The sequence below is a fragment of the Macroventuria anomochaeta genome (genome assembly GCF_010093625.1).
Source record: "Macroventuria anomochaeta strain CBS 525.71 unplaced genomic scaffold BU25scaffold_24, whole genome shotgun sequence".
NCBI classification, from domain to species: domain Eukaryota; kingdom Fungi; phylum Ascomycota; class Dothideomycetes; order Pleosporales; family Didymellaceae; genus Macroventuria; species Macroventuria anomochaeta.
This window is the reverse complement of record NW_022985385.1, coordinates 47457-69150: the sequence shown is the minus strand read 5'-3', so window position 1 is coordinate 69150 and position 21694 is coordinate 47457. Positions and strand designations below refer to the sequence as shown.

General features: G+C 52.4%; 9 protein-coding genes across 9 annotated transcripts; 1 reads left to right on the top strand and 8 right to left on the bottom strand.

Moving 5' to 3' along the window:
• Positions 1-38: 38 nt before the first annotated feature.
• BU25DRAFT_412318 (TFIIH basal transcription factor complex helicase-like protein subunit) lies at positions 39-2816 on the top strand. The gene is made up of 2 exons (XM_033706767.1): positions 39-94; positions 359-2816. The coding sequence occupies exons 1-2, from the start codon at positions 78-80 to the stop codon at positions 2742-2744; spliced, it is 2403 nt and encodes an 800-aa protein (XP_033559851.1). The 5' UTR covers positions 39-77; the 3' UTR covers positions 2745-2816.
• A 2593-nt stretch (positions 2817-5409) lies between these two features.
• Positions 5410-7264, bottom strand: BU25DRAFT_460026 (uncharacterized protein; the record flags this gene model as incomplete). The annotated part of the gene is made up of 3 exons (XM_033710322.1): positions 5410-5913; positions 5982-6407; positions 6482-7264. 3 exons carry the CDS (start codon positions 7262-7264, stop codon positions 5410-5412), a joined length of 1713 nt encoding a protein of 570 aa, XP_033559850.1.
• A 763-nt stretch (positions 7265-8027) lies between these two features.
• BU25DRAFT_300726 (uncharacterized protein) lies at positions 8028-9656 on the bottom strand (the record flags this gene model as incomplete). Its single annotated transcript, XM_033701983.1, has 1 exon — positions 8028-9656. A coding segment is annotated over one exon (1629 nt), but the record flags the coding sequence as incomplete, so codon positions are not given.
• Positions 9657-10448: 792 nt separating this feature from the next.
• BU25DRAFT_472946 (uncharacterized protein) lies at positions 10449-11341 on the bottom strand (the record flags this gene model as incomplete). Its single annotated transcript, XM_033710867.1, has 3 exons — positions 10449-11026; positions 11121-11244; positions 11294-11341. The coding sequence occupies 3 exons, from the start codon at positions 11339-11341 to the stop codon at positions 10449-10451; spliced, it is 750 nt and encodes a 249-aa protein (XP_033559848.1).
• Positions 11342-11639: 298 nt separating this feature from the next.
• Positions 11640-13587, bottom strand: BU25DRAFT_441164 (thioredoxin-like protein). The gene is made up of 3 exons (XM_033709218.1): positions 13233-13587; positions 12317-13182; positions 11640-12267 (listed from the first exon to the last, which is right to left on the bottom strand). The coding sequence occupies exons 1-3, from the start codon at positions 13472-13474 to the stop codon at positions 11906-11908; spliced, it is 1470 nt and encodes a 489-aa protein (XP_033559847.1). The 5' UTR covers positions 13475-13587; the 3' UTR covers positions 11640-11905.
• A 513-nt stretch (positions 13588-14100) lies between these two features.
• Positions 14101-14516, bottom strand: BU25DRAFT_108295 (uncharacterized protein). The gene has a single exon (XM_033700314.1). The coding sequence runs from the start codon at positions 14405-14407 to the stop codon at positions 14189-14191; it is 219 nt and encodes a 72-aa protein (XP_033559846.1). The 5' UTR covers positions 14408-14516; the 3' UTR covers positions 14101-14188.
• A 1367-nt stretch (positions 14517-15883) lies between these two features.
• Positions 15884-18901, bottom strand: BU25DRAFT_108316 (TPR-like protein). The gene is made up of 3 exons (XM_033700315.1): positions 18810-18901; positions 18334-18742; positions 15884-18280 (listed from the first exon to the last, which is right to left on the bottom strand). Exons 2-3 carry the CDS (start codon positions 18483-18485, stop codon positions 15967-15969), a joined length of 2466 nt encoding a protein of 821 aa, XP_033559845.1. The 5' UTR covers positions 18486-18742; positions 18810-18901; the 3' UTR covers positions 15884-15966.
• BU25DRAFT_412313 (uncharacterized protein) lies at positions 18497-19896 on the bottom strand. Its single transcript, XM_033706766.1, has 5 exons — positions 19706-19896; positions 19257-19656; positions 19153-19203; positions 18810-19097; positions 18497-18742 (listed from the first exon to the last, which is right to left on the bottom strand). The coding sequence occupies exons 1-5, from the start codon at positions 19777-19779 to the stop codon at positions 18530-18532; spliced, it is 1026 nt and encodes a 341-aa protein (XP_033559844.1). The 5' UTR covers positions 19780-19896; the 3' UTR covers positions 18497-18529.
• A 1198-nt stretch (positions 19897-21094) lies between these two features.
• On the bottom strand, positions 21095-21346 carry BU25DRAFT_301328 (uncharacterized protein; the record flags this gene model as incomplete). The annotated part of the gene is made up of 1 exon (XM_033701994.1): positions 21095-21346. A coding segment is annotated over one exon (252 nt), but the record flags the coding sequence as incomplete, so codon positions are not given.
• Between the last annotated feature and the right edge of the window lie 348 nt (positions 21347-21694).

The window sequence follows — 21694 nt, the reverse complement described above, 5'->3', positions numbered from 1 at the left end:
GGCATGGAGGCAACGCGCTTTGTCTCTCACGGACAAACTCCATCGCCACGACAGCTTCCGCGCGGGCGGTCGTCAGCATGAAGTTCTTCATAGAGTAAGTGATGTCCAGTATGCTCGCCTCCGTATCTTCAAACGCCCTTCTGAGCGTGATGCTGTGGTTTAGGCGGTCGGTCTGAAGGCACCTACCAGTCGTGGGCCTCTCATTGTCATAAACACCTCCAGGCTCCTCCAACGCACTTCGTCTGGTTGCCCTACTTCACTATCACTCGCTCTCTTCTGTTGCACTCTGCTTTGATTTCACTCGTTCTGATATCATCTTACACCTTGTCTATCCGTGCCTATACTCACCTTTCCACAGTAACCTCCCGGTGCTCTTCCCGTACCCCCGGGTCTACCCAGAGCAGTATGCCTACATGTGCGATCTTAAGCGCACCCTGGACCAGGGCGGGCACTGCGTTCTGGAGATGCCTTCAGGCACAGGTAAAACTGTGTCTTTGCTTTCCCTCATCATAGCCTACCAGCAGTTCTATCCGGAGAAGCGGAAGCTCATTTACTGCTCTCGAACCATGTCCGAGATCGAGAAGGCGCTAGCCGAGCTGAAAGCACTGATGAAATATCGCACGCAAGAGCTAGGCCGCGAAGAAGAATTCCGCGGGCTCGGCCTCACCAGTCGGAAGAACCTCTGTCTGCATCCGAGCGTCAAGCGCGAAAAGAGTGGCAATGTTGTCGATGCGCGGTGTCGCAGTCTCACAGCAGGCTTCGTGAAAGAGAAGAAGGAGCGTGGCGAGGATGTCGAACTATGCGTGTACCACGACAACCTAGATCTTCTGGAGCCACACAACCTGATACCACCTGGCGTTTTTACATTCGATGGGTTACTGAAGTACGGTGAGCAGCAGAAGCAGTGCCCTTACTTCACAGCACGCCGGATGATGCCCTACTGCAACGTCATCATCTACTCGTACCACTATTTGCTGGACCCGAAGATCGCAGATCGCGTATCGAAAGAGCTTTCGAAGGACTGCATCGTCGTCTTTGACGAGGCTCACAACATCGACAACGTATGTATTGAGTCGTTGAGTATCGACTTGACAGAAGATGTATTGCGCAAAGCTACAAAGGGAGTCAACAATCTAGACCGAAAGATCACCGAGATGAAGACTACCGATGCAGAGAAGCTTCAAAACGAATATGCAAAACTTGTTGAAGGGTTACGTACAGCAGAAGAAGCTCGCACAGAAGACGCCTTCATGGCGAACCCGGCATTACCGGACGACTTGCTCACCGAAGCAGTACCAGGCAATATTCGGCGAGCAGAGCACTTTGTCGCGTTCCTCAAACGCTTCATTGAGTATCTCAAGATTCGAATGCGCGTTGTACAAGTCATTTCAGAAACACCTCCCTCTTTCCTCGAATCTCTTAAGAACGCCTCTTTCATCGAACGCAAACCACTACGCTTCTGCGCTGAGCGCTTGACCTCGCTCGTACGCACACTGGAACTCACAAACATCGAGGACTACCAGCCACTTCAAGATGTCGCGACATTTGCTACCCTTATCGCAACATACGAAACCGGGTTCCTTCTCATCATCGAACCCTTCGAATCGGCAACCGCCCAAGTACCCAACCCAGTACTTCACTTGACCTGCCTTGATGCTGCAATTGCCATCAAGCCCGTCTTTGAGCGCTTCTATTCTGTCATCGTTACATCTGGAACGATGTCTCCTCTGGACATGTATCCTCGAATGCTCAACTTCAACACCGTCGTGCAAGAGTCGTTCACCATGACACTTACACGCAAGTCATTCCTTCCCATGATCGTCGACCGCGGCAGCGATCAAAACCAGATCACATCCGGCTTTGAGCACCGTGGCGACATCCAAGTACAACGTAACTTCGGCAACCTTCTCATCGAATTCTGCAAGCTCACACCCGACGGCGTCGTCGTCTTCTTCCCCTCCTACCTCTACATGGAGCACATCATCTCTGCCTGGCAAGGCATGGAAATCCTCGATACAGTCTGGAAATACAAGCTCATCCTCGTCGAAACGCCCGATGCGCAAGAAACAGCACTTGCGCTCGAGACCTTCAGAACTGCATGCAACAACGGCCGTGGGGCGGTCCTACTCTGTGTCGCACGTGGCAAGGTCTCCGAGGGTATCGATTTCGACCACCACTACGGGCGCACTGTGCTCTGCATGGGTGTCCCCTTCCAGTACACCGAATCCCGTATTCTCAAGGCGCGTCTGGAATTCCTGCGCGAAACGTACCGCATCAAAGAACAAGACTTTCTCTCCTTCGACGCCATGCGGCACGCCGCGCAATGTTTGGGTCGTGTCATCCGCGGTAAAGACGACTACGGCATCATGGTACTGGCAGACAAACGCTTCAACAAAAAGATCACGCAGCTGCCGAAGTGGATTCAGCAGGGTCTAGATCAGAAGAGCACGAAGCTGAGTGTCGATCAGGCGGTCGGCACGGCGAAGCAGTTCTTGCGCGATATGAGTGTGCCGTTAAGTAGGCAGCAGGCGGAGGGTTATTCGAGCTGGGGTATTGAGGAGTTGAAGGCGCATCAGAAGAAGAAAGGCGAATTGGGGATTAGTGGGACGGATTACACTGCGCTGCGAGCTCTGGAAGGAAGGGCAGCGGCTGAGCATATGGATGAGGGCGACGGGTTTGGGGAAGGGTTGAAGGAAGATGAATTTGGTGGGCAGGATATGGACGATGTCATGGCTGATCTGTAGTTTAGAGTTACGGATAGCGCATTTGAGGTGTTTATGAGGCATGGGGAGCAGGGATACAATACGATATCGGACGGATTGATTTGGATTCAGAATTTGCACCATCTGCTCGTGTTTCGAACACAACGTACTCACGTGATAGGAAGCCATCTTACATCACTAGGGGAGAAGCGATCTGACGTGTAAGATCTTCAGGAAGAAAGGCCATGCGTCTCCCACCTTGGCCTTGGTCAGCAAAGAATTGAAGAGCCTCACCAGACTCGAACATCCTCACACTGTTCGATTGCTTGGTGCCCATACGGTCCTCGGTCCGACGAACGCTTCGGTACGTCTCCCCACGCATCCCTTCGAAGAGTTCGACCCGGATGACTTCTTGTTGCGATCCGAAGCAGGTGACCACAGGAATCTCCTCAAACAATGGCTTGTATGTGTGGCGACTGGTCTCCAATATATGCACTCGCAAGGAGCGATACACCGGGGCATCAGCCCTGGGTGTTTTGCGGTGGCTGGTCATCCTATATATTTCACCAACTTTAGGACTCTCGATGTTTCACCCCGGACGATGACGACAGCTCAATCACGAGGCTTGAGTCATACATGACCTCGTACACGGCAACAGAGTGTTTCGAAAACAAGCTCCATGGATCCAAAAGTGATGTGTTCTCACTAGTTGTAGTGTTCGTTAGGATGTTTAACCATATCTATAGCCAGAAGAGCATCCCTGGGCTCACAAGATAGGCTCCAGGGAAGTTCTCGATTCAGTTCTCCTTGCGGATATCGATCCTGGTGCACCTCGAATCAACGTCACATCGTCCACGATATGTACGATAGTTGCATACCAAAGACGATGGATACAGAAATTTTGTCACGGTTTAGGGTGACTCCCGCCTGTCGTACCTCACCTGCCATGAGGGTGATTGTCTCCTCACACTAGCGTTGTTTACTGTCGCCCGCCTAGACATACGGTTTGTAGCTTCATATAATACAACCCCAGTTCAATCCTTCAATTTTCCCAACCTGCGCATTTTCCACAAACTGCAACATATTCCGCTTGGTGGAGTCAGATCGAACTACCTTCGACAGGCCTTCTAGAAGGCCGCCAAGCCTTTTTTTGCTCCGGGAGGCCTGACCCATTGACTACTCACGTTCACCGCTACCTCACTGCTAACCAATTCACAACGATGCTCGGCCTTATCGGGTGTCCCCTTCAAGGGAAAGTATGCTCCTACAGAGCCATACCATCCTATATGCACAACAACATCAAAGACCGCTTGAGTACATTGATCAATGGCGTATCGCGGACATGAAAATGGGGGAGATTCTGGGCATCTTGACTGGCTTGGCTTGTCGACCACTGTACGAGACCCAAGCATCGCAGCTGTTAGAGGGGCCTTCTGTTGGCAATTTTGATGGATGTGAAACCAAAAGGCTTGGGGAACGATGGTGTATAAAGAGCAGGCCCCAATCACTGATGATTGATACTGCAGCCATCTTCTCCAATTCTCTTCTACCGCAGATCTCAAGCTTCTCATCTTTTTTGTCAACCTCAGGTGACAGCTCAACCCACCCAAAACGCAAGCCCTTGCTTTTGCCCTTACTTTTGGCCTCAGTGCCGCTCAAAGTCTCAGCTTCTCTACCAGGCCCGGAGCCATCACTGGACTCCCATCATCCTGTACATTCACAACCACCAACGGTGTGAATGTCTTGCGTTCGGTTTGCACTATTCCCCGTGGCACTACCATTGACCTCAGCAACCGCGAGTTTGACTGTGGCATGCGCTGTGCTCCGGGCGATTGATTGGTTTAACGTCCTATCTGAGTCTAAGACTATGGAAGACGATTTGCTGTGATTTATATTTGGGAAATGTGCTCCGGGCGACACTGGCAGTGAGAATGCTGTGTTCATCCTCGAAGATGGTGCCACGATCCAGAACGGCCTCATTGGTGCCAACCAGCTCGAAGGAATTCATTGCCAGGTATGTGTCGGCAGCCATGCATCGAGAACCGTTCTAATTATTTGTCAGACTGGTTGTACCGTTAGAGATATCTTTTTCCGCGGCATCTACGAGGGTACGGTCTTATATCCAAAGGCCAACGAAATCTGCTAACCAGCTTCCAGATGCTGTGTCCGCTCTCGATTCCGGAACTGTCACCATCGGTGTCCAGAATACCGAAGACAAGGTGATCTAGCACAACGGCCGCGGAAACATGGTAACTCGCGATTACACCGTCGTCGTCGAAAAATCGTACACATCCTGCGGTAGCTGTACGTTTTCTCCTCACATACACTATATCATTCCAAAGCTAATTAGGCACAAGGTTCCAACAACTGAAGCTGCAGCCCTCGCACTGTCACTGTTAACGGTCTGCGCGTTAGCGGCGTCGAAACCAATGTCGTGGGCATCAACAGCAACTTTGGCAGACTTCCTCGATGTTAGACACTCGCAATAAGGTCATTCCGTGAATTTCGCGTGGAGGTAGTGAACGATAGTAAGTTAGACTTTCTAAGTAAACCGAAAATATGATTACAGAGCTAAGCTTCGCATCATGTTTCAAAAACAGCTACCGTAAGGTAATATCTCGGCAACAGGACACGGCAGCACGGCAATTGTTGCGAATATAGCCTCCACTCTGGCAGTCATCCGTGCCTGCACGAACTCGGCGCTCTGTTACCATGGAGCCACCCATGGTCGCCTCTTCTCCAGAGTCCATTCTTTTCTAACCTTCTCAATACTAGCAAAGAAGTCTTTGTGATTTTGGTCCTTGTCTTTGACAGGTGTCCACGCCTTGACCAGCATGGCCAAGTACCCATCCATATCACGGTCGGTCCTCGCCTTTGCATCGGCAAACTTCTGATTCATGTATTTGTTCCAAAGCGCTCCAAGCTGTTGAGGCTGCCAGGCGTTGAAGTTGGCTCTCGGGTGATTCGCCATTTCTACGTCGAGGCGACTGATCATCTCCCCCATTCTGACTTTCTGTTTCTTCAGAATCCCTTGTATCTCTTTACTATTCATGTACTTGCGGGCACCCAATAAATGCTTCACTTCTAACAGAGCTGACCTGGCCGCGTCGATGTTTAGCGTTTTCCTGTTCCTAGGACCTCTCCCTACAATAGCCCTGGTGATTCTTCCTTGGTCATAGATCCCGGAACCAGGAGATTTCGGTTTCCACATCTATTAGGTGTTTGTTAGCACCACGTTCCGTCCTGTCGAAGAAGCTGAAAGGATTGTGTTCAACGTACTTCAGTTTTTGCAGGCGCGTTTAGAAGCTCGTGCAGATAGACAAACTCTTCAGGGAAGTTGTCTCGTCCAGGAAATGCGTACGCAATGTGCTTCAGAACACCCCTGGCTTCGCCATCGCTGCCGGGAGACCCATCTGTGATCTTGAAGGTCAGTAATTGCACATCGTCTGTTGTCCACGTCTCTTTCCAGTAGTCGCAAAAGTCCACCTTCGTGTTTTTCTGCGCCTTATCTGGGTGATCGAAGATGTTCCCGGGTTTTTGATCACGGACCCAATCAAAGAACCGAGTCACGACGTTCCATTCGAGGATGTGCTCGACCTCATAATCTCCCACGGCGATACCTGGTGCCGGGCTGTTTGCCGACCTGAACACAAGGTCGTCGCACACGTCAGGCTTGACGAATCCGTACCAGTTCGCATTTTTGGACTGTAGGATGTCAACCTTCACATCCGCAGAGAGACGTGTGCTGTCCGGGAGAGCTAGGCTCATTCCCAACTTACCATTTCTCCTTTCTTTGGTTCCCTTTCAGGGTAGCTCAACGCTTTCAGTTCGAAGCCACAAGCCTTTCCGGATTTTGCGGACCAGCGCTTCTCAACATGAACTCTGCTACCACTAAAACCCCGACGATCAATCAGGCTCTCCTCCCTCCTTTCTGCGAGAGCTACCTTGCGACTAGACGCCAACAACTCGCTGTAAAGCTTCTTGCAAGTCTTTGTTGGTGTAGGCTTTGCAGAGCTAGACACTTTCGTGGCTGAGGGCTGCACTCTGGAAGTGGTTTTCTTGACTGGGGTTGGGGTTGAATTTACAGGTGCTTTTGTTGGCGCTTTTGTAGGTGCCTTGGTGGATATTTTTGCAGGAGCTTTGGCAGGTGGTTTGGTTGGTACTTTTGTAGGCTTCTTTGGCTTTTTTGCACGAGCAATGAGAGAGTTGGGAAGTTGAGTGGACACCTCGTATACCGCTCCACTTCCACTGGCGCTGATGGCACCACCTTCAGCATGCTGATCGACAATACACAAATCGAAGATGCTTTGGAAGGCCATTACACATCCTCCCTCGTTCTGCGCAGTTGTACCACGCTTGATTGTAAACAAGACATCCTTCGCAACGTAACTAATGAGTCCGTGGTCACCCGATTCAGACGTTGATGCTTGTTCACACAAGCTGGCCACGGGACCTTCAAGCACTGCCTTTAAGGCGATCGCATCATGCTCTAAACCTTCTGTCGGGATACGTGCAAAATGACATTGCGGCGTTCCATGAGCATGGACAAGTTGCAAACTCATTGCGGCTATCACTGCGTACAATTCAGGAGTCCACATAGCGGATTGTGTGCGAGATGATGTAAAAGATCATACGATAGAGGTTCGTAAGGTTGAAGGTATGAACGATCAAAGTGCTGAATGAAGGGGTAAAAGTTCAATGACGTTAAGACAGGTTGGGTGAAACGAGAGTGGTACAAGACTGCCTTACAGTGGTGTTAGATGCGGCAACACGCACTGGAAGTATGCCATATGTATTTCACAGATCGAGGCTCGACCTAGCGTTAGGCTTGTGGACATCGGACTTCACGTTACGCAGCATCGGACTTGGGGCTGTTGTCGCAATAGAAAGTACGAAATCTGCCGCAGTTCGGAGATCTACCCACCGAGAGCGAAGGACTCCGGTGAGTCCCAGTTGCCCTGGTTCCAGAGGTTTGGTGTCACACTCAGACAGATGGAGGATCGCGAGACAAGCTTGGCTCTTGAAACCAAGGTCGACAACGAGGTTTGCAAAGATGAACAATAGCATGGTTCGAGGCATTGGCAGCTCGTAAGAAGCGCCAGTGACATCGAATGCCCCCTCGCGCGATGTACGGCCTTCGAGCATTTTGACTTTGCGTCAATGAACATTACTCAAATTCCACGGGCCGCTTCTCGCTATATAACCCGATGTTCTGCAAGATTGTGAAAGACTCGGCCTTGTAGCAAATCCTTTGAGCACAGTGGTCTACACCTCGAAGTATCTGTACCTGAAACGTTCGAAGTCCAGGCTGTTGTGGAGTCCGTCGTCATCAAACCAGTTGAGCATATCACCCCTGTATTGCTCTTTGCCAATATTGTTGAGACTCTCCAGCAAATCTGCGTGCGGCCGCCATGTGCCTGTTCTCCACCACATTCGTCTTTGTATGCTGAAATCAGCCTGGCTATTGTCGGGGAACGGCCTTTCGTGCGGGTTTGTATATGCAATACCCCACGCAAGCTTTGCTGCATATAGAACATGCTTTGGGATACTTGAAACCGTTGCAAAGTCAAAGTCTTTGTACGCTCCATCATCAGGATCGAGACTGAATGTAAGCGGTGACCATAGTGCAAACGTCTTTAGGCGAGGCATCTGTGCAACGGCTTTTGCAAATGCTGTAAGGAACGGCACGATCTTTGCATCATTCGGAACGACACGAAACTGCAGACTACCCGTTTGCGCTTCTTCGAGGTCCATCTCGCACGTCTCCTCCCAGAGCGCGTCGTCTTTCTCTGTATCGATCAGGGGCGGGTAAAATTCGGTTTGCGCCACAGTGTGGCGCTCTTTCGCGGCTCCCACCTGTATTCCAGGCGGTTTATTGAAGTACCAGGATCCTGCCGGGGTGGACATGTGGAATTCGACTTGAAGGTGCTCAAGGTTCGGCCAATGAGGAGTATCACCTTCGCCGGGCCAGAACAAGGTCGCATCGGCTATGACGCGAAATTGCATTGCGCGCAACTGTTGCGAGAGTATACGCAGAGAGGTACTGAGTGGATCTAAGAGTGACGGCGCCGTAAGATTCGGCATAGGCAGACCTTGGTCTATGTGCTGGATGCGAAATTGGGGGTAGAGAAAGTCCAGGCAGACGTGACGCAGATTGTGTAGAGCAAGCCCCTCAAGTGCTTTGCCGAAGCCACTACGGGAGTCTTTGCGCGGCCCAATCCAGTCTTGTGTTATGTAGCGAAGTGGTTCGGAGGAAAGAGTGTTGCTGTAGAGCTCGTCCGCCCCAATTCTGCAACGTAGAGCTGATAGGTTGGGCAACTTGCCAGAGAGGTCAAGAAGCACCCGCAGGTCAAGCTTTCGCAACGAAGGATGGGGTCCGTTCCTATACCACGTCTGATCTGGACTTTGTATAGTCAATTCCCGAACAGACGTGAGCATGGGGAGTGTCTCCGGTGTCAAGAGATGCACTCGCCAGGTGACGAACAGTCGCTGGAGGGGCCACATGTTCGGATTCAAATTCATAGTCGGCGTGAAGAGCTTAAGGTGAATGTAACCCGTGGCCTTTTCGTTACACGAGTGCGTCTCCACTGCCTTCATTGTCGAGAAGAGTAAGCGGATCTGCGAAGTGAAGTGGGCATCGATGTTCTGCAATTCTTCTTGTGATTCCCGATACTGGTTATCATCACTATCCCAGTCCTGCAGATCTTCATCCCTCTCAGGTGCAGGTAGGAATGGTCGAAACTCCAACTGTCGAAGATACCGAAAGCGCCGGCCGCTGTATGTTGCGATGAATTTCTCAATATTATTGGCGGTCAAAGTGAAGATCCGGAAGGCTTCAGAGTACTGCTCGGCAGCATACTGAAGTTTTTCTGAAAGCAACAGTATTGACTTGAGACTGTCGTGATCGAGATAGCTACAGACATTGTCGACAATTTCCTGCGGTAATTCGTTCATGATGGCAGGCGAGGCAGGTTGTCTGTGACAAACAATTGAATGAAATTTCAAGTTGTGGTGCTATGTTCTCAAATGGACGTTGTCGAGAGAAGAACATGTTGAGTAAATGTTTTGTAGTGAGACAAGGCACCCGGGATTCATTCGGGTTCTAGAGGGACGCTAACCCCATTTGGCGCTACTTGCCTCGTCTCGGTGACCGAGGAGATGCGAGCGCGTGCGACTTATTTATTGTCACATTGTTGTTCCTGAAATCGAGTTGTGTCTTGCAAGGTGCGAAGCTCCCTGGGACCGGAAACCCTCCTTCAAGAGCTGATTCACGATCTCTTCAGCCTGCACCTCGGCACGTATCCGGTTCGTGGTTCTGTCCTCGATCATCGTGCGAATATAATGAAGCAGCATGTTCAGAAACACTTTTCGCACCACCTCCAGGCACTCTGCTTCGGTGATGAGTTGTACTTGGCAATTGCCATCATTTGATGAGACACGTGGATCTTTAGAATACATGTTTGCTTCCAGGGGCTGGCTGATGATGTTCCCGCTGTGAGCTTCCACGCTCGTCCAGTCGATCATCGTCGCGTTGATCAAGTCGAGAACCTAATCGGTCGCAACATCTGCGATCACGTCTAAGACCATCTGCAAGCAGGCGGGTTTTGCTTCGTCAGTCTCCTCGTTCGACGATGTATAGTTGCGCTTCAACAGAGGGAAGCCAGAAGGTAGACCAACAGGTTCAAGTACTGTTTCAGACCGAGGCTGAGATGCTAGGCCTGGTTTGTTATTCGAAACAGAACTTGATTATGTGTTTCGTTGTTGCTGAGCTCGATGGTTGTTCGCGGGACGCTTGCGGCTCAGTTCAGTTTGCTGACGTGATGTTTGGCGCATTCGCGGATGTGTAGCTTGTAGCTGCGATTCGACTCGGGTCGATTCGTGAGGCCGTGTTAGCTGAGGTTGTGTCGGCTCGTTTGCAACGCGGCTGTTGACTGTACCACTCGTTATACCGGCGTTCCAGCGCTGGTCATGCAGTTGCGCTCGATGGAAGCCGTCTTGAGCCTCATTTGTTACACGGACATTGCCCTGATTGTTTGCTCTACCGGCGTTCCAACGCTGATCATCCAGCCGCCCCTGCTGTAAAGTGTCTCCCGTACGACCTCGACCTGTCGCAGGTGTGGAACGCTGTTCCGTCGCTATATTCGTAGACTGATGGCTGACAGGCCGCAGGATTGCGCGTAGAAGCTTCATGAGGACGCTCCTCTGGTTGGAATGTGCGACCGGTGCCCCCCCCCCCCCTGGTTGAGGGTACGGGATTTGGTTAGGAGGGATTCGAGAATAGCTGTGTCGGTCGTCCACCAAAGGTCGGTAGAGCATCCTCCATCCTGCTGAATCCATCAAATGCATTAGTGTTCTCATTGAGCGCAGTGCTAGCCTTGAACGCAAGAGCTGGTAGGGAGTGCAGCAGCACCTGTTCACCAGTTGAGGTGAGGGATTGACCAGTGTGCTGATAAAGGAAGTCGTCAGCCTCGTCAAGGTCTTCAAGAGGAAAGACATTTCTCGCGTAAGTCTCGTGGAACTTGGTTAAGGCTATAGTGTTAAGCTGTACATACGTGTATGCACATCCAGGAGGACGTTGACTGGACACATACACTCTCAGCGGAGTTTGTAGCGCAGGAATGCCTGAGTGTGCACGCCATTGCTCTCGAGTAACGGAACTCATCTGGGTTGACACGGTAAAAAGCGCTGCTCCAAGTTTTGATATCAGGATGTCAGACCCTTCTGTAACCGTAGTGCCAGGGCAAGCTGCATCAACAGACGACGCCTTTTTATTCATTTATGTAGTGGAGATGTTCAGATGGCATACTGGTCCGAGTCAGGCTGGTGTTGTTGCGAAGTGCGGGAATAAAGGAACCAAAGTTGTCCCACCGTGATGGGCGTCTCCTGTCTATTACGGCTTGCTGGTCATTACATAGAGGTCGACAAACGTAACCGAGGCCGCGGGGGCGTAATGTTCGTTGGTTGAGTGGAGTGTGGCAGGTTGTGGATGATATTCGTGGTGGAGCAATTTCAATAGTATGTGAGCGCTCGGCGTACACCTCATACCTGCCAAAGTGGGCATCTGGAGCTAATGGGAGCGAGAACCAGTGAACAGTCAAGCATGTGTGAGCCCGGGGAGCGACGTAGAACCGACACTCTACAAACGGCACGACCAGCTACAGATCGCTACACCAAGGCCTATGCGGCAAGGAAGGAAAGGGAGCTCATAATTTGGCCGTTACTTTCGCACCAGTGCTCGCCTTTTGAGGTTCCGCGACCTCAAGTGACCTCTCGGGATTCCACCCAGCAATCAAGTCTTCGACGACATTGGTCTCGTCCTGCCCCCAGACCAGACCACCATGCGGTTGCCAGCTCCCATCCTCACTTTGTCGTAGTACACGATATGTAGGGACGCCGCAGATATCTGCTGTCTTTGCCGCCGCGGTGTTCTCGCGCAGCTTGGCTTTGATAGCAGGGTTATTGGCCTTCGCGAGCAGGTCGGCTCCGTTGTATCCAGCTTTGTCAAGCACGCTCACAAGCACATTATCATCTGATACGTTGGCATTCTGCTCCCAACAAGCTGAGTCTAGTCAAGATTAGTATCGCGACTTATCTCTACGCAGTGAATGGCTCACATAATAAAGGAACGGTCGCCGGCTCTACAATGGCGACTCGAAGCACTGTGGGGGTGCGAATGGGGAAGACATCAGCCCAGTGAAAGGCTATGGTCTTACCCCTGCCCTCTCCCGAGATGTTCACAGCGTTCCAGTAAGCTGTCCAGTCCGCATGATCTTGTCTTGACCACGCCGCTTTTGTGGGGCTCACAGCAAGCATAGGCATGTTGGGTGCGCCGATCTCACGAAACAGTATACCGAGCAAGAACGGCTTCATTTCGATCTCGAGGTTCGCTCCAAAAATCCGCTGCAGTCTTGCGAGTTGGGTATAGCCGAGGAAGGCCCACGGGCTGCTGAAGTCGTACCAAAACTCCAGCTTAACCTTCCGCGTGAGTGTGGTCTGGCTGTATGGAATGCAGCGAGGCATGAGAGTAGCCAGACCAGAGACATCACTCCATTGACTATTATCTCGAAGTGATAGCAATGTGGCCTCAACGAAGTGCATGCGGTCTTGACCCCAGAAGAATCGGCCAGTCTTGGTCTCGCCGTGCACATCTGTCCATCTTGCACCAGGAATCCAGAAGCCTGGCACGCCGAAAGCGCCTCTTTCGATTGCTTCGGCAGTCGCAGTTTCCAGCTCTTTTCTGGCTTGCGCATTGGCAAAGCTGCTTGCATTCAAGATTGATGCGCTCGCAATGCCACTCTCCTTGGCAGCTCGCAGCAGCACTTCGGTATCGGTGACATCTCGATTCTCAACCCAGTAAGCACTGAATAACTTCTCGGTCAAGACGCACCGTTCATCGCCGTCTGGCACACAATATAGCAGTCGCAACGCATTGACCGACTTTCGTGGATGCTCAGGTGGTGGGTTATATTTGATCTTGTATCTGATCCGAGCCGTCAGTCATGAAATTTACCCTTCAAAGCAAATTCATACCTGTTTATAGTTCTTCGCATGCTCTGTGCTGTGACGGCCTTCTTGGTAGGGTTGAAGACATCGCTGGCCGACCCCGCTGCACCCTGAGGTGCGGCAGTCGCACGATAGATCGCACCGAGAAGCACGGGACGATAGACGAGTTTGGCATTTGTGCGTTCAGCAAGGGCTTTGACGCGTGTTGAGGCGATGTAAGCGAACGGACAGGAGATGTCATAGTTGAATACTAGCGTCGGCTGCGTCATTGTTGGCAAAAATAAACTGCACAAACGCTCGTCAAAAGAACAAAGCACGAACAACAAGAGAAGCTTGCCGTCAAGACTGCTGACGGAAAACAACCAGATGGAGCGTCTTAATAGACGTACGCTTATACCTACGTCTTTGTTGTAGATGAAGGAGCGACGCGCGAGAGTGTGGGGTAGGCGCGCCTCGGTTGACGCGCAGCCGAGGTCTGCCAAATTCGAATCGTCGACGTGCTCCATCTCGCACGCATCCTTACCAGGTTTCGCATCGATGATAGCAGTAACTCACCAACGCCAGCATCTCCAACGAATCGGGATGATCCCAACATCGTGCGACGTGTATCGCTAAGCCACGACCCGTATGGACAAGGCCCGGATGTCCAGAAAGCTTGCGCAAAACAAACAACTGCAATCGCAGTTTGAAGTCGCGACCGTCAATGTATAGTACAGCGAACGCCTTGTGTTGCCGCTCAGCTACTGAAATGGAATCATTCGGCCGCAACATGACGGTCATAGGTAGGTTGATGAACCGTCCACAGGCATCTCACACACCGGGCAGTTCAAGAAGTCTCGGTCCTGGATTCTAGCAAATCCAATCATAGACACTCACGACATGGGCAACATTACCTCGCATATACTCGAGACACGGTCTTCTATAAATTTGATATCGGCTACAAGAACAAACTCGTCATCAAGAACTCGAGGGATCGCTGACTTTCAGGCCTGCACACAACAAGTGCCAATGGACGCGCCACAGGACATAATTCGGCATCCGCTCCGGTCCGTGCTTCGTGATGTGCTTGCTTGCTTGTTGAGCCATGTTATCGATACGTACGATGTCGAAGACATCGCGCGACCCCAGATTGAACAAAGACTGCAGAGGCCTTGTAATAAAGCTGGGTGTTGGAGGAAGTGAAGGATCCCACCGATCGCCATCACGTGATAGGTAGCTTATATCAAGCTTCTGCTCACCTGCAATACAATACCATGACAACCAAACTACCCCGCAAACACTGGGCGGTACGACCGGCGAGCAGAGCAGTCGCGTTTACATACGCGTGATAGCCCCGACGACGGTCATTACCGTGAGCAACCTAACTTTCAATATTTGCGACAAAGGGCTTATGCTTGCCTTGCTGCAACTGCTGCCCTGGCTTAACTACGTGACCGCCTTGCGGATGACCACTTTCGGCAGACGCTAACTTGCCTGATGGGTAACCACCTGTTGTTGATGGACGAAGGCCGGTGGCGGCTGCTTGGGATCGTGGCCTGGACGCAGCGCCGGATCGGATACCAGCCGCGACTGTTGCACGTCCAGGTCGTTTCAGTGATGGAAATAACGACCAACCACCATTCAAACGACCTCCACTGGTAAATTCTCGCCAACTGGGAGACGACCAAGCCCAGAGAGTAGATCACCGAGTTCTCTCCGATCATGTCGACCACGAACTTCCGCCCGAAGCAAGAAATGTCCCTGAAGAGGCGGCACCCGAAGCGGTTCGAACGCCACCTCGATCCATCGCAAACCGTGTGTCCGTTCGATCTTCTCGAGGCTCGCGTGCGTCTATGCACCGCCCTCGGCACGCACCTGTTACTGCATGGGAGCTTCAAGATCAGTTACATTGTGAGCGCATAATCGGAGGAGCACTCCTGGGTCACACAGACAATGCACATCGTCATCACTTCGAGCGCCAGATTGCACCCCCTCTTGCACGTGAAGCAGTACAGGAATTCCACGCTCGGCAGGCAAGGCAGAAGATGGCCGAGGGCTCACTACGAAGAGGACATAGTGCGTCTGTAGCTGGTGCTGATGACGCTGCCACTGGCTATACAAGGTCTCCGCATTGAAACAGCCACTTGAAGGCTGAGATCGATTTTGACCATGCGTACAGCCTACAAGACGGCATATCTGAGCGTCTATCTTCGCTTGCAAATCAACGACCGCATTTCATCGCCAGAACATAAAATTCCAATCCATCAAATCATAGCTCTGGGTCGTCATCTCGTATCCTGTGCCTCCACAGATGGCGGCTTCGGCTATTCAGTCATCAAGCTCGGCGATGAGTAATATTCCGACTAGCTTGTTTGACTCTGACTTGCAGCTGCTTCCTCAAGGTCGTGCAGCAACGAATGGTTAAATGGGGGTGAGGGTTAGGAAAAAAGTTGTAGGTTTCCGGAACCGGTATTGTAGAGCTGATGTTGTGGTGTATGCAGTGAAGCAAAGATGTGGCGGCGTGGGCCGCTGTAGAATACTGATAGCTACGGTAAACGATAACGTAGGACTATCGGGTCGATGGAACACTGCGCCGAATTGCTATCTAGTGGGGAGAAGGCGACTATATACTGGCCCTGGAACGTGCTAGTCCAGAACAGTCTAAGCAAGGGTGATCGGGTCTCGTACGGACCGACTGATACTGCAACAGAATGGCTTGTATGCATTGCTGTTATGATTATCGTTGTACACAAGCCACGCTCAACGCCCCAACCAGTCACCTTCACACTCCTATATCCAGGTCTTCCAAGCGCCACCAGTTCAACGTTGCGGTAGAAGACTCGGTGTCGGGATGGCCAAGCCCAAGGACCCGGGCCCGCACTTGAACGCATGCTTCCATCAGCAACAAAGCCTCCAGATTGCGACCTTGCGACCTGAGAGTAAACGTGAGGTTGGCCATTGCTGTCAGCGTGTCTGGGTGGGCATCCCCAAGCGTTCTTTTCCTTCCCTCCATGACCCGTATTTCCAAGCCCTCAGCGTCCGCCAGCCGTCCTTGGCTCCATAGTACCGACCCAAGGTTGCCGACGCTGGTGAGCGTGTCGGGGTGCTCTGGCCCAAGCACCTTCTCTCTTCCTTCCAGCGCTTGTCGATGCTTTGCTTCTGCCTCCTCGTACTTGCCTTGCCTTTCCAGCACCGCCCCAAGCTGGCTGACGCTGGCGAGCGTGTCAGGGTGCTCTAGCCCAAGCACCTTCTCATATCCTTCCAGCGCTTGTCGATGCTTTGCTTCTGCCTTCTCGTACTTGCCCTGCCTCGACAGCACCGTCCCAAGCTGGCTTACGCTGGTGAGCGTGTCGGGGTGCTCTAGCCCAAGCACCTTCTCATATCCTTCCAGCGCTCGTCGATGCTTTTTTTCTGCCTCCTCGTACTTGCCCTGCCTTTCCAGCACCGCCCCGAGCTGGCTGACGCTGATGAGCGTGTCGGGGTGCTCGGGCCCAAGCATCTTCTCTGACCCTTCTAGATCTCGTCGATGCTTTGCTTCTGCCTCCTCGTACTTGCCCTGCCTCGACAGCACCCTCCCAAGCTGGCTGACGCTGATGAGCGTGTTGGGGTGCTCTGGTCCAAGTACTTTCTCTGTTCCTTCCAGCGCTTGTCGATGCTTTGCTTCTGCCTCCTCGTACTTGCCTTGCCTCTCCAGCACCGCCCCAAGCTGGCTGACGCTGGCGAGCGTGTCAGGGTGCTCTGGACCAAGCACCTTCTCATATCCTTCCAGCGCTCGTCGATGCTTTGTTTCTGCCTCCTCGTACTTGCCCTGCCTTTCCAGCACCGCCCCAAGCTGGCTGACGCTGATGAGCGTGTCGGGGTGCTCTGGCCCAAGCACCCTCTCTCTAGTGTCCGCTGCCATCTGGAGAAAGCCCTCCGCCGCCTTGTACTCGCCTGTTAAGAGCAGATACCATCCTGCGCTAAGCGCAACCTTTGCCTGGTTCGTAAAATCCTCCTTGTCTTCTGTCGTATGGCCCACAACCTCTTTGACGTGCGGAAGGAGTACTTTGCACTCCTCCCAAGTCTTGTAGTCTCCACTTGGAAATGCTGCACTGAGAGCCCGTATCGACTTCTTCACCCACCTGCTTAGCTCCTTCTCCGCCTCCAGCCACGTCCTCATCGACAGCTGCACAAGCCGGTGCATCTCAAGCACCTGCTCCCCAATCTCGGTCCTCACGAGGGAGAAGCTGAGCAACGGCGCTAGAGCATCATCAAAGTCCAGCTGGCTGGTGTTGGCCTGCAGTAGCCATCTCGGAATCCCCTGCTTATCAAACATGCTCATCACCGCGAGAAGGTTGGCAGCCGGCGGTTCCGTCTTCTGGATGTGCCTGAACGAGATCTGCCATGTCGCAATCACTGCGTGCCGGATGCTGTGATCGCGTCGAATGTCTTTCCACTCCTTCTTGCCAAGGAGATGCACCTGATTGGCCTCGCTCTCGCGGAATAGCTCGAGGTAGGTGGATACGGTCGTTGTCGCTGCTCTTGTCTTGATGTACGCCGCGGCATGTGTGATAGCCAGAGGTATCCGCTCCAGCGCCTGGATGAGCGCCTTGGCGTCCGCTCGGCTGGGCTCGCTAAACGGCACTCCTGTCTGCAACAGCGCCAGCGCGTCCTCTTCTTCCATCGGCTCCACCTGGATATCGCCCCCATGTCCTCCGACGAGATTGATCGCTGCAGCCCTGTTCCTTGATGTGATCAGGATCGTTCCGTTCGCCGTCTGGGGAAGGAAAGTTTCGAGTGGCTTCCTGTGCTCCGCTGCATGCACCGTCTGCGCCGAACCTATAGTGTCCTCGTCATCAGCAAAGAAAACACCATCGTCGTCAACGTTGTCGAGTATCATGAGCCACTGCCCGTTCCTCCCGTCTGACAACCAGGCATACACTAGCTGCAAGACATCTGCCTTTGGATCTTCCCGCCCGGGCAGGAGGAGCTCGTCGGCGATGTCTCTATATCTTTGCTGGAATCTGGTGGGATCGCTTGCGTGTATCCAGACTACTAGGGTGTTCGGCTTCGCTTCTCGGGTTCTGTACGCATACTCAATTGCAATCTGCGACTTGCTGACAATTGGTCAGTGCTGTTGCCTAGAGAGAAACCATCCGATCTCACTGACCCTATACCTCCCAGTCCGACAAGAGCCACGCGAGTGTGTTTCTGCAAGGCTGCTCGCTCGCTGATCTCTGCTATTATGTCTTCCCGACCAACAAAGCTGTCGTCCCTTGAAAAAGGGACCATGAACAGGGCATCATCTGCTAGTCGCCGCATGTTTAGTAAGCGTTGCGCATTCCTATACTGAGCAGTCTATGGTTCTACGTACGAAGGATGTCCGCGACATTGACAGGCGGTATTTGCTGGGTCTTTAGCTCCCGTCGGACAAAGGCCCCCAAGATGCCAGAGACGGCACGATAGCCTTGATCGTTTTTGCTGCTGTACCTGACCATCTGCATGTGATTTGCGTCAATGCTTTCGACACTCTCTAGCGCCCGTGGGAGGTCGAGCTTCGACGAGAAGTCATCTACGACCTGATATCGTTAGTATGGTAGGAGCCCACGTGCTAATGAAGTACGTATACTTTGGTAGAATACACACCTTTTCATCGAGCCCTTTCATGCCAGTAATGCCCCGTGCCTCCTGAAGGGAGTGGATCTTCATTGCTCCTTTGAACGCAATCGTCTTGAATTCCTCGTGGATGTTGTCTAGGACTTCGTTGTTCACCTCTAGGGTCTCAAGAATCTTTTTGTTCGAGTCTTGCAGGGCAAGGCTGGCAAGGTTCGAAGCAATCTGGCCCCAGCCTGCATACGCGCTCCCTCGGTGCGGCGTCCCAAGGAAAATGATAAGCTTTGTCTGCTCACGGATCGTCTCTGATCGGCGGATAGCCTGTAGCAGCAAATTAGCAGACATGTTGTGATGTCGCGGACTACTTCGCCATTACATCTTTGACAATGATGCCTCCTAGACTGTGCACTACGAACGCGAGTGGTCTCTGCAACAATGTTAGGCATTCACTTGCTCTCTGCGAACAGGCTGGTATTATACCCCATTGTCAATCTCTCTCTCCAGCCCGACCGACAAGTCCTGTCCATGTTGGGAGATGCTGTTCTTGTTGTTTGCCTGGAAGAGACCTCCGATAACGTCTGCATTATATCCGTACGTCCACACTCGGGCTTGAGGAAAATCCGCCGCGAGGTACTCCTCTGGCCAGAAGACTTTAGACGATGGCAGTGATGATGAGGGGACGGAGGAGGGAGCCTGCGCTTGTTCTGTGCTTGTTGATGACGACCTGGCCTTTCGTCGCTTGAAAAAAGATCCGAGGCTCTTGGATCGTTTTGTCGTGTCGCTGCTGTTGCTCGTGCTTGCTGCTGTCGCCGCCGCCGTCCCCACCTCTGCTTCCCACGTTCCTCGAGGATGACCTCGAAGGCCATGGACAAACACTACACTGCAGAAAGTCATTAAAAATCCTGCAATGTGTATAAACGCGGTCCTACTTCAAGCAAAAACGGTCATCGTCCTGCTCTCTGGCACTCAGCCTTGTGAAGCTTAGCCGGTGTACGACTGCCATGCGCGCGCTTCACGCCTCGAAGTGCGTCAGCTTCTTGAGAACAGACGACGGCGCTGCGCAGCTATCGGAGGCCAGATCTGCAGTGCTCGTTGAGCCCACAGTGTATGTGCAGCGAGGAGAGAGGACTGCGGAGGCCACTGTCAGCAGAGCAGTGGGGTGCAGGGCATGGGCGGCATCGACCTCAGCCTCGTGCACAGCGGCTATACATAGAGCATAGCGCGCAGGCTGCCTCGCCAATGGTACGCGGGTTGAGCACCATCCATAGCCGATTCGTGTGAACATCGTCCCTTATCGTTCCCGAAACTCTGATTCATCGTTGATGTGTGCTTGCGAGGGTTACGAGGTGGACAGTGGGAAGCTCGTCGAACATGCTGGGGGCTAGCTGAAGCACCAGCCTAGCCTTGACAGCCTATTCTTATGCATACCGTGTCTGTGCGCGCAACGCGCATGTTCTCGCAACGCGCACCTCGGCTAGTCAATAGGCCTCACAAAAATGAGGCTGTAGAGCCACATACAATAGTTATTATCGCCAGATTTTTTGGTGGATTAATCTACAGGCCTATGCGATGATTATTGCTCATACAAAACGTGCTGGCAGTGTTGAGGTGCGGCCGCGGCGGGTGGTTGTAGTTGGAGCCACTGGAGCCTCGCTGGGTACTACTGCACGACTACGAGCAGCAGCAGCACCACGCCTCTGCCTCTTGGAGGCAGTAGATTTTGAGACCTTGCACTTGCCTCGATTAGGCAATTGACTACTTTTTCTGGCCTCAATTTTATTGCATTTTTGACGCTCTCTCTCTGCTTTGCGTGCATCGATTTGAGCGCGCTCCTCCGCGCGCCTCTGGTCACGCTCAACCTTCTCCCTCGCCCGTGCCTCACGCTTCTGCTGCTGCTGCTTTTCTCGTAGTAGCTTCTGGTTGTGTTGTAGCTCCTTCTGGGTAGCTTTTTCTAGCTCTAATTGGTGTTGATAGTCCTCAAATGCAGCGTCACGTGCGTCAGCTTCTCTCTTTGACGAGGGACTCCACCAAGTAGCTCCTCCGTGCCGGTTGAGGTTGTGAGAGTATAGAGGCAGTGCTTTCTTCTTCTTTTTGACTCTCTCCTTAGCAGCAAGAGCGTCTTGTACACCTCTTAATTCGTGCTGGGTGAGCTCTAATTGGACGTGGAGCTGGTGGAGTACCTGCTCCAAACCCGACGCCCCTGCACCAACGTTATCCTTCACCACACTCCGCAGCAACGTCTTAGCTTTCAACCAGTTTGGCTCAGTAGGTAGAGCTGCTGCTGCAGACTGCTCTGGAGGTGTTGCTGGAGGCGGAGGAGTAGGTGTTTTGAACCGAGTGAGTATGACGTCGGCGTTTGGTGGGTAGATGCCTGTGGCTCTGAAAGCTATCAAAACGAGCGTCTCGGTGAAGGTTTTCACCCAGGCAGGCCAAAATAGTGAGAAGAAGTTGCTCTTCTTCACAGGTGCTCTGCCTTGGCTCCGTTGGTTGTAGTTATCCAGCTCAATTGAGTAGTTTTGAGCCAGTGGCTTGAAGCAGACGACGTCTAATGGCTGGAGAGTATGTGTAGCGTGAGGTGGAAATACCATAAGTAGTATCTTATTAGCGTCACAGTAGTCGATGAAGGCCTTTGTTATATGGCTGCCGTGGCCGTCAATTATCAGTAGTCTCCACTCTCTCCGAGCTTTCGGCTTGGTGTAGCGATCAAACACTTGCTGGAGCCACGTCAATCCTAAGTCGTTATTGGTCCATCCATTTGGTGACGTAGTGAAGTGGATAGAGTGTTTTCCAGCCTCAATTTCGTGTACCCAGCTGCTCTGAACGTTGTTTCCAGCAGCTGGAAAGATGACGCCTGGAGGCAGGTGGGATCCATCGGCGCATATAGTAGCCAGCACCGTCACCCACTCTCGATTGCCATC